Below are 16505 nucleotides of genomic sequence, written 5' to 3' on the forward strand. Positions count from 1 at the left end.
GCAGACATAGGCCCTTTGAAGAATACAGTCCATGCCAGCTGGTTTTCTGTCTAGTCTCATCTACCTGCACCCAGAGCAAAGTCCTCCATATGCCTCCATCCATGTATTTATTTAACTTCTCAAATGTTACAACTGAACCTGGACCTAATACTTCTGTTAGCAGATTGTTCCACATTCGTACCACCTCCGAGTGAAGAAGATCCTCCTCAAATTCCCATTAAATATTTCTCCTTTTACCCTTGGCATATGATCTCTAGTTGTACTCTCATCCAAACTTGGGGGGGGGGGGGGGGGGGAAGCCTGCATGCATTCACCCATCTATACCCCTCATAATATCTCCCTTCTTTCTCCTGTGCTCCAGGGAATAAAGTGCTAATTTATTCATCTTGTCCCTGTAGCTCAGATTCTCAAGTCCTGACAACATATAAATTGTCTTAGTTCAGTTTTATTGATATCTTTAGGTAGCTGATCAGAAATACAAACAGTACTCTAAATTTGGCCTCACCAACATCTTAGACAGCTTCAACTTATCATCCCAACTCCTATACTCGTGCCGTAATTTATGAATGCCAATGTTAAAAAACTTTCTTTTTAACTCTATCTACCTGTGATGCCATTATCGAGGAATTATGGATCTGAATTCCCAGCTTCCTTTGTTTTACTGCACACCTTCTTACCCCACAGTTCACTATGTAAGTCTTACCCTGTTTTGTCCTCCCAAAGTGCAACACCTCACACTTCTGCATTAGATAGATAGATATTTACTTTATTGATCTCAAAGGAAATTATAGTGTCACAGTAGTATTACAAGTGCACAAATATTAGAAGAAAAGTAAGAAAGAAAAAAAGTTACCTAAATAAGATGTACAATATTTACAGGTCAAAGATATACAAGTTCGTACTGATAAGATGGTAGTGCAAGAATTACCATAATATCATACAGTAATGGGTGCACATTCACACCTTCCAGAAGTGTTGGTAGTATTGCACAAGATGTCTGCAATAGTGGGATGTGGTAAACGGAGCTTAAAGAGAAGTTAATAACAATCTAACAAGAGGGGATCATCACTTCCCCAGCTCGAGGCTGACTCATTACAGAGTTTAATGGCTGAGGGTAAGAATGATCTCATATAGCACTCTTTGGAGCAGCACAGTTGTCTTAGTCTATTACTAAAAGTGCTCCTCTGTTCAGCCAAGGTGGCATGCAGAGGCTGAGAAACATTGTCCAGAATGACCAGGATTTTCTGGAGGGTCCTTTATTCTACCACAGCCTCCAGTATGTCCAGTTTGACTTCTATAACAGAGCCAGCCTTTCTAATCAGTTTATTGAGCCTGTTGGCACCACCTGTGTTGATGCCATTGCCCCAGTACACCACTACATAGAAGAGGTGACTCTGGCACTTCTTGTATACAGCCTTTGTGTTGGTGCTCCACTCAAGTCTGTCAATCAGGTGCATCCCCAGGTACTTGTAGGTCCTCACTATCCATAGTAATAGGGAGCAATGCAGACTTGACCTTCCTAAAGACCATCACCAGCTCCTTTGTCTTACTGATGTTGAGCTGCAGATGATTCAGCTTGCACCATTTGACAAAGTCCTCCAACAGGGCCCCATATTCATCCTCCTGTCCTCCCTTTATACACCCAACTACACTCAAATAACATGACTCAGTGTTGTATCTAAAATCTGAGGTATACAGGGTAAACAGGGGAATGGAGCCAATACAGACCCTTGTGGGGCCCCAGTGCTGCTTATAGCCATGACTAACACACAGCTCTGAAGCCACACATACTGTGGTCTGCCAGTCAGCTAGTCCATTACCCAAGATACAATGGAAGTGTCAACCTGCATTGAACAGAGCTTTACCCCCAGCAATCAGAGCTGTATGGTGTTGAAGGCACTTGAGAATTCAAAAAAACATGATGGTCACAGTGCTGCCCTGCTTATCCAAATGGGAGTAGGCTCTGCTTAGCAGCTAGATGATAGCATTGTCGACTCTAATGTGGTCCTGGTAAGCAAAGTGCAGGGGATCACGGGCTGATCTGAACAGGGGTTGGAGGTGAGCCAGGACCAGCCTCTTTCATGATGTGTGAGATCAGGGCCATTCAAGTCTTTTGGTTGGCCCTTCTTGGGGACTGGGACCACACGTGATGTTTTCCACACAGTCGGGACCCTTTCCAGGCTGAGACTCAGATTGAAAATGCGCTGGAGAACTCCACACAGCTGCTCAGCACATTCCTTCAGGACCTTGTGGTTCACACCACCTGATCCCGATGCTTTGCCATGTCTGAGTTTCCCCAGAGCCCTTCTCACCTGCTCTGTAGTGAAGGTGAGTCCATGATGACTTGGGAGTTGGTGGAAGATGGGGGCTGGGGGAGGTGAAGATTGAGACAATAGCAGTTGGTATGTGGAGGTGTGGGTGCTAGATGCAGGGGAAGGAGGGGGTGTGGACAGTGGTAGCCTGTGTTGTGCATCCACATTCTGAATTGGAGGGGGGAGAGGGGGAGGTGTTGGTGCTGAGGGAGCATTGGGTGCCTTGGCACGTAGACTGGTGTGCTGAGGGGGTTATGAACAGGAGGGCAATAGTCAACCCTATTGAAGAATTAGTTTAACCCTCTCACAGCTACATTCCAAGGCTCTACAGCTGGCTGAATGAAACCAGTGATGTTCTTCATGCCTCTCCCCTTTCTTCTGTATTCCTCTTTAGCACCTTGATATTCTCCTTTAGCTCCCTCTGCACATGTTTCATTTCCTCTGTCTCCTGATCTGAAGGTTCTCTTTTTGTGATTGAGAAGAGTCTTCAGATCAGTAGTGCCATGTTTTGCTAATTGGGAAGCAGCAAACAGTCCTTGATGGTGTTACAGTGTCCACACACAAGTTGATACAGCCAGTGATGCAATCAGTAAGTCCGTTAATGTGCTCCCCATATGGTTCACAAAGCACATTCCAGTCAATAATCTCAAAGCAGCCCTTCAAGGCCTCGATAGTCTCTGCAGACCATTTCTTGTTGTCTTGGTGGTAACTAGCTGTTAGAGAAGGTGGTGAGGTACTATTGCAAACTGCAGGATGTGTGAACACCATCACAAATACTGATGTAATGGATGACATTTCACAAGTGGGTGCCATGGTAGTGAAGCTGTTCGGTTAGTGTGGCGCTATTACAGCTCAGGGCATTAGAGTTCAGATCCTGACATCCCCTGTAAGGAATTTACGTCTTCCCCATGGGAATGTGTGGGTTTCCCCAGGGTGCTCTGGTTTTCTCCCTTAGTCCAAAGTAGGTTAATTGGTGGTAGTAAATTGGCCTGTGATTAGGTTAGGGTTAAATCAGTGAGTTGCTGGGCAGCACAGCTCAGTGAGCCAGAAGAACCTGTTCTGTGCTGTATCTTTAAATAAATGCATTCCATCTGAAAATTTTCAGCCCATTTTCACAGCTGGTTCAGATCACTTTCAAATGTTGATGACCTTCATCACTTTCCACTGTGCCCCCAATCTTGGTGTCACCTGTGTATTTGCTGATCCACTTTACCACATTATCATCTAATTCATTAGTATAGATGATAACAATGGACCCAGCACTGATCGCTGCACTACATCACTAGTCACAAGGTCCCAATCAGAGAGGATCTATGACCATTCTCTGGCTTCTGCTCAGCCAGTGTTGAATCCAGAAGTTCATCCCGAATGCCAAGTGACTTAATCTTCTGGACTAGCCTCTTATCTGGGACTTTGTCAAAAGTCTTGCCAAATTCCATGCAGACTATGTCCACTACCTTCCCTTCATTAGCCTTCTTGGTAAGCCACTCAGAAAGCCATTTTATTATCCCAAATCTGGCCCTGTCTATTCATATATTTATTTAAACTGTCTCTAATATCTGACTTACTGGCCTGTAATATCCCAGCTTAATTTTAGAGTGTTTCTTAAATAGTGGAACAACATTAGCTATCCTCCAGTCCTCAAGCATTTACCCATGGCTAAGGACGTTTTAAGTATCTCTGCCAAGGCCCCTGCACATTCTGTACTAGCCTCCCTCTAGGTCCAAGAAGACACCTTGTCAGGCTCTTGGGAGTTACCTTCCCTAATTCACCTCAAGACATCAAGCACATCCTCTTCCATAATCTGAATACAAGGTTAACAGTACATACCATATGCAGATGTACAAACAAGCTGGATGAACTCAGCAGGTTGGGCAGCATCCGTTGAAATGAACAGTCAACATTTCGGGCTGAGACCCTTCATCAGGACTGAAGAAGGAGGGGGCAGGGGCCCTATAAAGAAGGTGGGGGGAGGGTGGAAGGTGCCAGGTGAAAAACCAATCAGAGGAAAGATCAAGGGGTCGGGGAGGGGATAGGCCGGAGAGGTGAAGAAGGAATGTAAGGGGAAAGCACTATGGGTAGTAGAAGAAGGCAGAATCATGAGAGAGGTGATAGGCAGCTAGAAGAGGAGGCAGAGTGAAAGTGGGATGGTGGAAGGGAGAGGGAGGGAATTACTGGAAGTTGGAGAACTGGAGACTACCCAGACGGTATATGAGGTGTTGCTTCTCCAACCTGAGTTTGGCCTCATCATGGCAGTAGAGGAGGCCATGTATGGACATATCCGAATGGGAATATGAAGCAGAGTTGAAGTGGGTGGCAACCGGGAGATCCTGTCTGTTGTGACAGACGGAGCGGAGGTGCTCGACGAAGTGGTCCCCCAATCTGTGTCGGGTCTCGCCGATGTAGAGGAGGCCACACTGGGAGCACCGGATGCAATAGATTATCCCAACAGACTCACAAGTGAAGTATTGCCTTACCTGGAGGGACTGAGGCCCTGAATGGTGGTAAGAGAGGAGGTGTAGGGATGGGTGTAGCACTTATGCTTGCAGGGATCAACGGATGCTGCCCGACCTGCTGAGTTCATCCAGCTTGTTTGTATGTCTTGATTTTACCACAGCATCTGCAGTATACTTTGTGTTTACATACCATATGCAACCTTGAGATTCATCTTCTTACAGGCAGCCGCAAAACAAATACAACTTCCATCTGGCCTGAAGTCCACTCCAGCAATGGCACCGCAGATGTACCTGCATCCTTGAGGATCCAGTTCATTGAATCCTTCAGGATACCATAAAAATGTCAGATCATTCAGATGGTTCAAAAGCACAACTCCTAAAGGGAAATTACCGGCTGCAGATTGTAGTTATCGTAATCCAGAATTATATTTTGCCACCTGTAAAATATCGCCGTATTTCACCAAAGCCATCCTTTTATCATTATTCTTTATTTTCATGTCTATCTCCCACATAAACACTAATTTGCAAACTTCCCCCATCTCTTTTGGCTTCCTGCATAGAATGCCCATACTGATCTATAGGAAGACAAATTTTGTCCTTTTGCTCTTGAGGTAGCTGGAGAAGCCATTGGGATTCTGTTTTACCTTGTCTGCTAGAGCAACCTCATATCTTCTTTTAGCCTTCCCAATTTCTCTCCAGTTTTCTTTTGTATTGTTTACACTTCTCAAGTGCCACATTTGATCCTAACTGCCTATACTTGATAGTGCTTTCTCAGTTTAGAATCTTAACCCAAGAACCAATCCTGCCCTTCTCCATAATATTAACTTCACGATTAGTCCTATACTTTTCCGTAATGGATTTTCTTTATGGATTTTTTTTTGTGTGGTGCTGTTTACCCTTTGGCCGATTTTGTCCGAGATCTCTGAATCCTACTTTTGATCAGCTGTGGTTGAGGAGAAGAATTGAATTAATGAGAGGTTTTCACAGTCTCAGAATGTGCACGAATTATTGCTGTTGATCAATTTCTGAAACTTGTTATGGTATATAAAAACAGTAGTAGGAAATTTGAAAGTATCACACATGAATTATCAATAGATTTTTTTTAATACTGTCATTTTACAAGAAAGCTCTTCAGTAATTAATAATGTGATGGGTATTTATTTGAGAGGGAGTTACAGTCTTGGATTTGCATCTTATTCAAGTGGAAAGCCCTCCAACATTGCAGCACTCTCTAGGCTCAGTGTTGCACTTGTGTCAGGCATGTCTTTGTCTTTGAGCTGATAAACCTGAGAATTATGAGAATTCCAAACTTAGTTTTGCACTTTATTGGATAGTATTTTTTTAACTTTTAAGTCGGATTACTTGCGTCAGTAATGAATAAAAATAAATGTAAGATGTCTGAATAATGGGGTGTGAATGTTTTGTGTTCAATATGTTGTATTTTGTATATGTTTGTACTGTATAGATTGCAACTGTAGTTTGGAACCTCTATGTGGCATAGAAAATACCGTAAGGTGGATGGTAACAGTCCTTTAACCAGGGTAGGGGAAATCAGAACTGAAGATTAAAGATGTAACACACAGAGGAAACCTACACAGTCATGGGAAGAATGTACATACTCCTTTCAAACGACACTGGGAATCGAAACCCAATCAGTGACTACTGGTGCTGTAAAGTGATTGTGCTAACCACTACTCTATCATGCTGCCCCATGGAAGCACAGATGTAGGATGAGAGGGGAAGTATTTAAAGGGGACCTAAGGAGCAACATTTTCATGTAGAGGGCGGTGAGTATATGGAATGAGCTGCCTGAGGAAGAGGTTGAAGCTGGTACAATAGTGTCATGGAGAGGTACATGGAGCAGCTGGGTTTAGAGGGCTTGTATCTGTGCAGTATTGCACTGTAACTCTGACTGTTAATTATACAACATTAATAAATACTTGAACTTTGCAACAGGACCAGAACTCCGAGAGAACAACAAAGACTATCAACAGGTGCGACTGGATGTGCAGCGATCATTACGGCGCTTTCCACCTGGTAAGTCACCTTGAAGTGAAATATAGGCTTTGCTGGAGAAGGAGACTGCTGAACATGCATTGATGAAGATCCTTGGTTCTGGCCATATAATAAAGCACAGATTTTAATTTTCACAAAGACCAAGCATAACCAATGATTGAAGATTACACAAGTTCTTCACTTAAAGGTCAAAATTAGCTTTATTGGTCACATGTACATCAAAGCGTATATTGAAATGTTGTTGAATACCAACATAGTCCAAGAGTGTGCTGGAGGCTGCCCACAATTTCACCATGCTTCCAGTGCCAATATAACGTACCCATAACTTACTAAACCTCACTAACCCGTTTATCAAACAACACACACAAAATGGTGGTGGAACACAGCAGGCCAGGCAGCATCTATAAGGAGAAGCACTGTTGACATTTCGGGCCGAGACCCTTCGTCAGGACTAACTGAAAGGAAAGATAGTAAGAGATTTGAAAGTAGTGGGGGGAGGGGGAAATGCGAAATGATAGAAGACCGGAGGGGTGGAAAGGTGATTGGCGAAAGTGATACAGAGCTGGAGAAGGGAAAGGATCATGGGCCTCCCGTCCCATGATCATTTCCCTTCTCCAGCTCTGTACTTCCCCCCACCCCCCCTTTTCTTTCTCCCGAGGCCTTCCGTCCCATGATCCTTTTCCTTCTCCAGCTCTTTATCACTTTCGCCAATCACCTTTCCAGCTCTTAGCTTCATCCCACCCCCTCCGGTCTTCTCCTATCATTTTGCATTTCCCCCTCCCCCCAGTACTTTCAAATCTCTTACTATCTTTCCTTTCACTTAGTCTTGACGAAGGGTCTTGGCCTGAAACGTCGACAGTGCTTCTCCTTGTAGATGCTGCCTGGCCTGCTGTGTTCCACCAGCATTTTGTGTGTGTTGTTTGAATTTCCAGCATCTGCAGATTTCCTTGTATAACCCATTTATCATTTTTTAAAATTGTATGAAGGTGCTGACTTCTTCAGAATAGAGGGCATAGCCCTTTTCATGCTTTCTGCCAGAAGAAGTTATAAGAACTTTCCCTTTGGATTTTTAATGTGCTGAATTGAATGAGTTCTAGGCTAAGTTGCAGATGCAACAACCAATGTAGTATAGAGGGAAAACCCTACTTGATCTCATCCTTGCCAGTCTGCCTGCTGCAGATGCATTTGCCCACAACAGCATTGGTATGGATAACCTTTCTTCAATTGTAATGAAGTCCGAAATAGTGGTGTTCGCTGATGATTCCACAATTTTCAGCACCAGGCACAAATATTCAATTACTGATGCAGTGTACAATCAAATGCAGCAGGATCTGGCCAATATCCAGGCCTGGGCAAATAAATAGTCGCACATCCAGATATCACCCTCTGACTTCTAATGGAATTACCATCACTGAATGCCCCACTGTTAATTTTCTTGTGTAGCTATTAAGCAAAAGCTTGAGTAACCATATACACAATGTGGTTACAAGAGCATGTCAGAGGCTAGGAATTCCACAGTGAGTTATTCCCCTCCTAACTCCCCAAAGCCTGTCCATCATCCAATAGTCTTAAGTCAGGGATGACATGGAATATTCTCCATTTGCTTGGATGGGTGCAGCTTCAACAAAACCTGATCAGCTCTATACAAGACAGAGCAGTCATCTTGATTGGCATCCCATCCACATCCTTTCACTTACTGCACCGCCAGTGCACTGTAACACTACCATTTTCAGGTTGCACTGCAGATACCTTTTATCTGGTTGCTCCTTTTACTGCATCTTCAAAACTTTTGACCTCTACCTGCCAGAAGGACGAGGCAGCATGGGCAATTCTGCCACCTTGAAGTTGCCCTCCAAGCCAACACACCATCCTGACTTGGAAATATTTATCAGTTCCTTCACTGTCACTGTGTCAAAATTCTGGAACTCCTTCCCTAACAGTGTTGTAGGTATATCCACAAGTCAAGGGTGCAGCAGTTCAGGAAGAACTTCAGTACCCTTTTGAGGGAGAGTGTTCCAAGGTCCTGCCACCCTTGTGTGAAGAAACCTCTAGTTCTTGGTCCTGAATGGTGGCCTGATACCCTGTGACAGGAAGAGGCCTGTCATTTCCTCTCAGAATCAAAGAGGAGTGGAGAAACTAAAGGATCTTCCATGGTGGAAGAGGAGACATGGAGGATGCTGGTGAATAGGGTTGAGAGAGAAAATAAATTGGCCATGATTGAATTGCAGAGCAGACTCGATGGGCTGAATGGCCTAATTCAGCTCCTGTGTCTTATGGTCTAAGATGGTCCTCATCACCTCTGAGGACGTTTGGGTGGAGAATTAAATGCTGGCTCAGCCTTTGATGCCCACATCCCTTGAGTGAATAACAGAAATGTTCATTTATTGTAATGTGTGGCTCATTGTATACCCTATCAGATATCGGTTATTATTACTGTTACCACTATGTGCTGAGGTTGGGAAGCCTGTTCTTTTTTCCCTTTCAAGGTGGATAACTAATCAGTTTGTCTGATAATCTCACTATGATGTTCATACAATGTTTATGAGTGTTTTGGAGCAGAGAGAATGCCTGTCCTAACTGCATAATACACATAACATACTATCTGTGTGATATAACATTTTTTTAAAATAAAGAGAATTTTATCCTTTAGAAAGGGATTACATAACAGCATATATAATGGGTTCTCCTCTCACTTCTGCTCCACTTTGCCAGAAATACTGCTGTGCCCTAGATGATACAAAGAATATCTTTGGTCACAAGTACCCAATTATCTGTGATTTGTTTGGCAGAATTTGTTGTTCATGCCCTGATCTGCTGCAGAGATTCTGGTCCTGTGGATATGGTAATAGAATCTGAAAAGCATACATTGTGTTACTTTTTAAAAAATACTTAATGTTCCCATTCAGCACTAGTATATAATACTGTGGCTTTGTGAGTAGCAGTTTTCCTTTTTAAGTCACAAGGTTCAGGGTTCAAGAACCACTTCTGAGACTCGAGTTCTGCCAATACTTCAGAGTAGTATTGCCTTTCGGATGAGAGGCTACAGTGAGACTAGAAAGTCTGTCCTCAAGATTGAAGATTCACAAACTTAACTGTCCTGGTAGGCCTATTATTTCTGCTTGCTCTTGCCACAGTGAATATATGTCCTCATATCTTGACTCCATTTTGTCCTGCTTGGTTCAATCCCCGTTGATGTAGATCTGTGACATTTCACATGTTCTCCATCACTTTAATAACTTTCAGTTCGCTAGCCCTGACCACCTAACTTTCAGTCTTTGTACACTTTCATCTCATCAGGAAGGCCTTTAAGGCTCTCCACTTTCTGGACAAAAGACCTTGGCATTTCCCTCCACCACCACCTTTGTCTGTCTGCTGGAACTAGTACTTACACTCAGCCATTTTCCTTTCCACACTTACCACTTTCTCCAGACCAAAGGTGTAGCTGTTGGTGTTTACATGGGCCCCAGCTATGCCTACCTTTTTGTTAGCTACATGTAAAGCACCATGTTACAAGCCTACAACGGTTATGTTCCCCAACTCTCTCTCTGCTACATTGACAACTGCATTGGTACTGTTTCCTGCACCCATGGTGAGGTGAAGAATTTCATCAACTTTGTCTCCAACTAACACCCTGCCCTCAAATTTACTTGCAGAATCTGACTCCTCTCTCTCCTTGATCTCTCTCTGTCTCCATCTCCAGATGCACATTATCTACCAATAAACCCACTGATTCTCACACTTATCTTGACTATACTGTACCTCATCCCACCACCCTGTCATGAGTGAAAAGGTTTAGAAGAGTGATTTGGTAGCATGACTACAGATAGAATATTGTTAATTTGCTAATTATTGCTGTTAATTTGTTAGTTATCACTACCCGGCACCACTCTCAGGGATATGAATTCTTTGGAATTCTTAAAACTAAAAAGTATTTATTATGAAATAGTTTACAAGGTAATTGAAATGGTTAACCATTGACAACAAAGGTTTACTCTCCGTAGCCACTTTATTAGGTATAGGAGTGGAACCTGATGTGGCTTTTTGCTGCTGCAGTCCATCCACTTCAACCATTGTGATGTGTGTTCAGAGATGCTCTTCTGCACACCACTATTGTAACATGTGGTTATTTGAGATACTGTTGCCTTCTTGTCAGCTTGTACCAGTCTGGCCATTCTCCTATGACCTCTCTCATTAACAAGGCATATTTGCCTACAGAACTGCCACTCACTGGATGTTATTTTTTCACTTTTTTGCAACTTTCCCAGTAAACTCTTAAGACTATTGTGTGTGAAAATCTCAGGAATATCAACAGTTTCTGAGATAACCAAACCATGCTGTCTTGCACAAACAATCATTCCACAGTCAAAGTCACTTAGATTACATTTCTTCTCCATTCTGATGGTCTCAACCATAACTGAACCTCTTGACCTTGTCTGCATGCTTTTATACATCGAGTTGCTGTCACATAATTGGCTGCCTAGATATTTACATTAACGAACAGGAGTATAGGTGCACGTAATAAAGTGGCCACTGAGTGTACGTGAAAGTTTACCTGAAGAGATCAGAATAAAACGTAGGAGAATAATTAGGCCATTTGCCCCATTGAGTCAGCTCTGCTATTCTATATCATGGCTGATTTATTATCCCTTGCAGCCCCATTCTCCTGCCTTCTCCCCATAACTTTTGATTAATCAAGAACCTATCAACCTCTGACTTAAATATACTTAATGACTTGGCCGCCATGGCTGTCTGTGGTAATGAATTCCATGGATTCGTTACTGTCTGGCTAAATTTTTGAATTTTTTCCCTATTTAGAAAATAGCCCATACCTTTATTGCTTCTACAAAAGTGCATGACCATTCAGTTTCCTACACTATATTCCATCTGCCACTTCTCTGCCCATTCTTTCGATCTAAGTCCTTTTGCAGACACCCTGCTCAACACTACTTGCCCCTCCACCAACCTTCGTATCATCTGCAAATTTGGACACAAAGCTATCAATGCCTTTAACCAAATTACTGACATATAATGTTAAAAGAAACTATCTCAACACAGACCCCTGCAGCACACACCTCATCACTGACAACCATTCCAGAAAAGGCTCTTTTATGCCCACTCTTTCTCTGCTGCTAATCAGCTAATCTTCTATCCATGCTCGTATCTTTCCTGTAATAATGCATTCAAAAGGGATACTCTTTATCAGCTGCAGCTTAGCATTCAATACTATCATCCCTTCAAAACTGATCAATAAGTTTCAAGATCATGGCCTCAATACTTCCTTGGGCAATTGCATCCTCATTGGGCTCAGTTGCAGACCCCAGTCAGTGTGGATTGGTAACATTATCTCCTCCATAATCTCCATTAGCACAGGTGCACCACACGGCTGTGGGCTTGGCCTCCTGCTCTACTCACTTTACACTCACGACTGTGAGGCTAAACACAACTGCAATGCCATATTCAAATTTGATGATGACACACACCACTGTCATAGGCCAAACCAAATGTGACAAAATCAGTATATAGGAGGGAGACTGAAAATCTGGCTGAGTGGTGCCATAACAACATCTCACTCTTAATGTCAGCAAGATCAAGGAGCTGATTATTGACTTCAGGTGGAAGAAACCAGAGGTCCATGAGCCAGTCCTCATTGGAGGATTAGAGGTAGAGAGAGTCAGCAACATTAAATTCCTAAGTGTTATTATTTCAGAGGAACTGTCCTGGGCCCAGCACACAAGTGTAATTATGAAGAAAGCACAACAGCGCCTTTACCTCCTTAGGAGTTTGCGAAGATTCGGCATGACATCTAAGACTTTGACAAACTTCAATAGATGTGTGGTGGAGAGTATATTGACTGGCTACATCACAGCCTAGCATGGAAAAACCAATGCCCTTGAATAATGGAAAATCCTAGAAAAAGTAGTGGATACGGTCCAGTCCCTCATGGGTAAAGCCCTTCCCACCATTGATCACATCTACACAAAGCATTGTCACACAAAAGCAGCTTCCATCATCAGGGAACCCCATCACCCATACTCTCTTCTCGTTGCTGCCATTGGGAGGTAGCTACGGGAGCCTCAGGACTCGTATTAGCAGGCTCAGGAACAGTTATTACCCCTCAACCATCAAGCTTCTGAACCAAAGGGGATGACTTCACTCAGCTTCACTTGTTTATACATGGAGCTTACAGATTTTTATATCTGTACATTTAAACTCTCTGGACTCCGGACTCCAGGTCTTCCGGCTGTCCCTTGTTTCAGTTGGGCTTAATCATAGGCACCTGATGTTCATCTTGGGGGCTGGGAATATAAGTCGCCCAGGGTTCAAGTGTGGGTGTGGTTTGTCTTGTCAGTATCCTGCCCTGGCCTCTGTGGGGTAAGTCAGCTCCCAGCTGCTCTAAGGAGCTGCAGCTCTGTGCACTTCATGCAGATCTAGTTATCAGGGAGCCTTGAGGTCTCCCAGAGTTCCCACATCTCACAGAAGGAACATACCACTAACTCTGGATTCATTTTCAGCTCACTAGTTATGTACCAACTTCTGCCTGTGCTAGCCCAAGCCTGTTCTCACCTATGTCTGTTGAGCCAAAGCCTGACCATTCTAACATTCTTCACTCACACGTTGGCCAGTCCGTTTACAACTCGCTTCTTTTAAATTGGGCACTGCCGAGTGCCCAATGTAGCATTATAATTGCAGTCTGCCAAAAAGCTTCAAAAGTACCCACGCTCCTTTTAAACTTTGTGCTGCGTCAACAATGAATGACCTCTTGCAATGATTGCAACCTGTTGAAAAGTCCTGAAAGTACCTGAGCTCTTATTAAACCTCATGCTGATTGAAGCCACCATTAATGTTGTTAAACTTTGAACTTATTTTGACTTTTTACTGGACTTGTATGGTAGCTGTCCTTGTTAGAAACATAGAAAAACTACAGCACAATACAAGCCCTTCGGCCCACAATGCTGTGTCAAAATTTTAGAAACTTTAGTAACTTTAGAAATGACCTAGGGTTACCCATAGTCTTCTATTTTTCTAAGCTCTATGTACCTATCCAGGAGTCTCTTAAAAGACACGATCATATCTGCCTCCACCATCGCTGGCAGCCCATTCCACACGCTCACCACTCCCTGCACAAAAAACTTATCCCTGACATCTCCTCTGTACCTACTTACAAGCACCTTAAAACTGTGCTCTCTCGTGATAGTCATTTCATCCCTGGGAAAAGCCTCTGACTATCCACACGATCAATGCCTCAACTTATTCGTGTTGTCAACATGGAAAAATAATGAGACTTTGTACTTCCTGGCAAATATTTATTTGTTTATTTGTTATTGATCAACAATAATTTGTAGGAATGCCAGATGCAGAGCGTGAGGCGCTTCAAGAAGAGTTGATTGACAGCATCTTGGAGGTACTGAAGAAAAATCCTCAGCTTCACTATTACCAGGGTTACCATGACATCGTGGTCACCTTCCTTCTGGTTGTTGGTGAGAGAATGGCAACAGCCCTGGTGGAGAAACTTTCCACACACCACCTCAGGTATTTGGTACATAACTGTTTTTAATTGTGTTAATGTTTCTACACTTTGCCATACTCAGTTTAGAAGGTCATGTTAATCTGTCGGGCAAAATTTGCTTCTTCCAGCCCCAGGGATCATTCCTTTCAACTATTTGTTTGCCATCCTTTCATTGCCATTCTAGTTTTCATTTCTGTTCTAGATTTCATAATCATTCATTTGGGAATTTTACAATTGGTCAGAATTTCTTCCATATCTTGTTATATATATATTTTATCTATAGCAAGAAAGATAGTTTTGGATTTACATCGCTCATCTTGAAATCATCTCCAAAGGACAGTGCATGGTCCCTTAACTACGTGCCTAACTTAAAATATATTCAGGCAGCTTGTTTATAGATGGAGCTTACAGATTTTTATATCTGTACATTTAAACTCTTATAATCCGGCATGTAATTATTCAGAAATCACGATATTTTTGGCATCTGTCTCACCCATTAGTCAGTAACATGGGCTAGTTATTTGGCCAGCACAGGAGACCAGAGAGTATATTGTGTAGCTGGGTGTGGCTTATGGCGTGGAGTTGAAACTCTCCAGGTTCCTACTAACCTCACATTTAGCTTATCAGACTCAGTTTCTCTATTATGCTACATGTACAAAAACATGTAAACCAAAGTGTAGATATCAATAGTACGATCCAATAGTCAAGTAAAACTACTAGCTTAGCACACCAAAGAACCAGTGGTGCCAGGTAATTGTATTTACCCATCATTCCTTGCCCCCTTGTTTTCTTCAATTCAAACTCAAGTTTTTAAATGAAAATTTGTTACCTTATTAAAGCTGTCTTAATTTAAACTTGATCTTTTGAGCAGCAGTGTTTCACTTCTGCCAATGCATTGATTTCAAAGTTCAAAGTAAGTTTATTATCAAAGTACATATATGTCACCATATGCTACCTTGAGATTCATTTTCTTGCTGGCATTCACTATGGTAAAAAGAAATGCAATAGAATCAGTGCAAAACTACACACAAAGACTGAGAAACAACCAAAAGAAGACAAACTGTAAAAATAGTAAGTAATAAATCTATGGACTTACTTTCAAAGACTACAGCTCGTGTTCTTAGTATTATTTATTTGTTTATTATTATTTGCTTTTTTTGTATTTGCACCATTTGTCCTCTTTTGCACGTTGGTTGTTTGTCAGCCTTTTGCGTAGTGTTTCATTGATTCTATTGAATTTCTTTGGCCCACTGTAAATGCCTGTAAGAAAACAGATCTCAGGGTGGTATATGGTGACATGTACGTACTTTGATAATAAATTTACTTTGAACTTGGGGAGCATTGTTGTGGAGGGAATGTTTTAACAAGCAACACTTATTTAAAAGGTTAACTGCTATAGACCAGTTGGTGAGGAGTTTAGCCAGTTCTGTAATGATCCAGTATTGCTAGGCAATACTCACCGATAGAAAAGTTTATTAGATCAGCAAACTGCATGCAACTTATCTTGCAGATCTGTATTATGTAATAAATTTTTCTCCTTCAATTTCAAGATTCAGCCCACTTAAAAATATCTTGTAATTGTGTCCTCTTAAATCTGGCCCTTGTCCGTAGACTGAAATGTTCTAACAGTCGAAATAAATAAAATGATGTATTCACCAGAGAGGAAAGAGTAACAAACATTTGCAGGCTTTGTAATTAAATGATTTGCCCGATGAAAATTCCTGCAGTTAATTAGTGTGGCGTTTCATGGTTCAGCTGTATTCTGTACATTTAATTTAATGTATGCTACAGGGAGCACATGAGCTTACTTTGGTTCACAGTAAAATAAAACATTGGTTATGGTTGCAGGAATCTCACACCTTGGGATTCATGGAGTCTACAATAGCAATTCCAGACCAAACTTGAGTCACAGTAGGATGCTCGACAGCTGTGGCAGGGCTTGAATGCTATTACCTCCTACAAAGGAAAACCAAATGAGATGTGTGACAATAGGGCTTCACTCGCAGTTAAGCTCGATACCATCAAAAATATGGAGGAATCTTCACACACTCCCACTGCAATGACCCTGTGATTTCAGTCTCTGAGGCTGATGTGAGAACATCCTTCAGGAGGGTGCATCCATGGAATGCATCTGATCCAGATGGGTACCTGGCTGAGCACTGAACACCTGTGCTAATTAACTGGCTGGACTATTCATTGATATCTTTAACCTTT

At 42.4% G+C, this 16505-nt stretch overlaps 1 protein-coding gene across 1 annotated transcript in view; it reads left to right on the top strand.

Annotated features, from left to right (window-relative positions):
• The window catches only part of tbc1d20 (TBC1 domain family, member 20), a 63867-nt gene that overhangs the window by 12820 nt on the left and 34542 nt on the right, over positions 1-16505 (top strand). The window contains exons 3-4 of the mRNA XM_073062140.1: positions 6725-6805; positions 14128-14314. Of these exons, the coding sequence (XP_072918241.1) occupies positions 6725-6805; positions 14128-14314 (268 nt within the window). The remainder of the gene's footprint in view (positions 1-6724; positions 6806-14127; positions 14315-16505) is intronic.

This window comes from Hemitrygon akajei, chromosome 11 (genome assembly GCF_048418815.1).
Source record: "Hemitrygon akajei chromosome 11, sHemAka1.3, whole genome shotgun sequence".
In the NCBI taxonomy this organism is placed as follows: Eukaryota; Metazoa; Chordata; class Chondrichthyes; order Myliobatiformes; family Dasyatidae; genus Hemitrygon; species Hemitrygon akajei.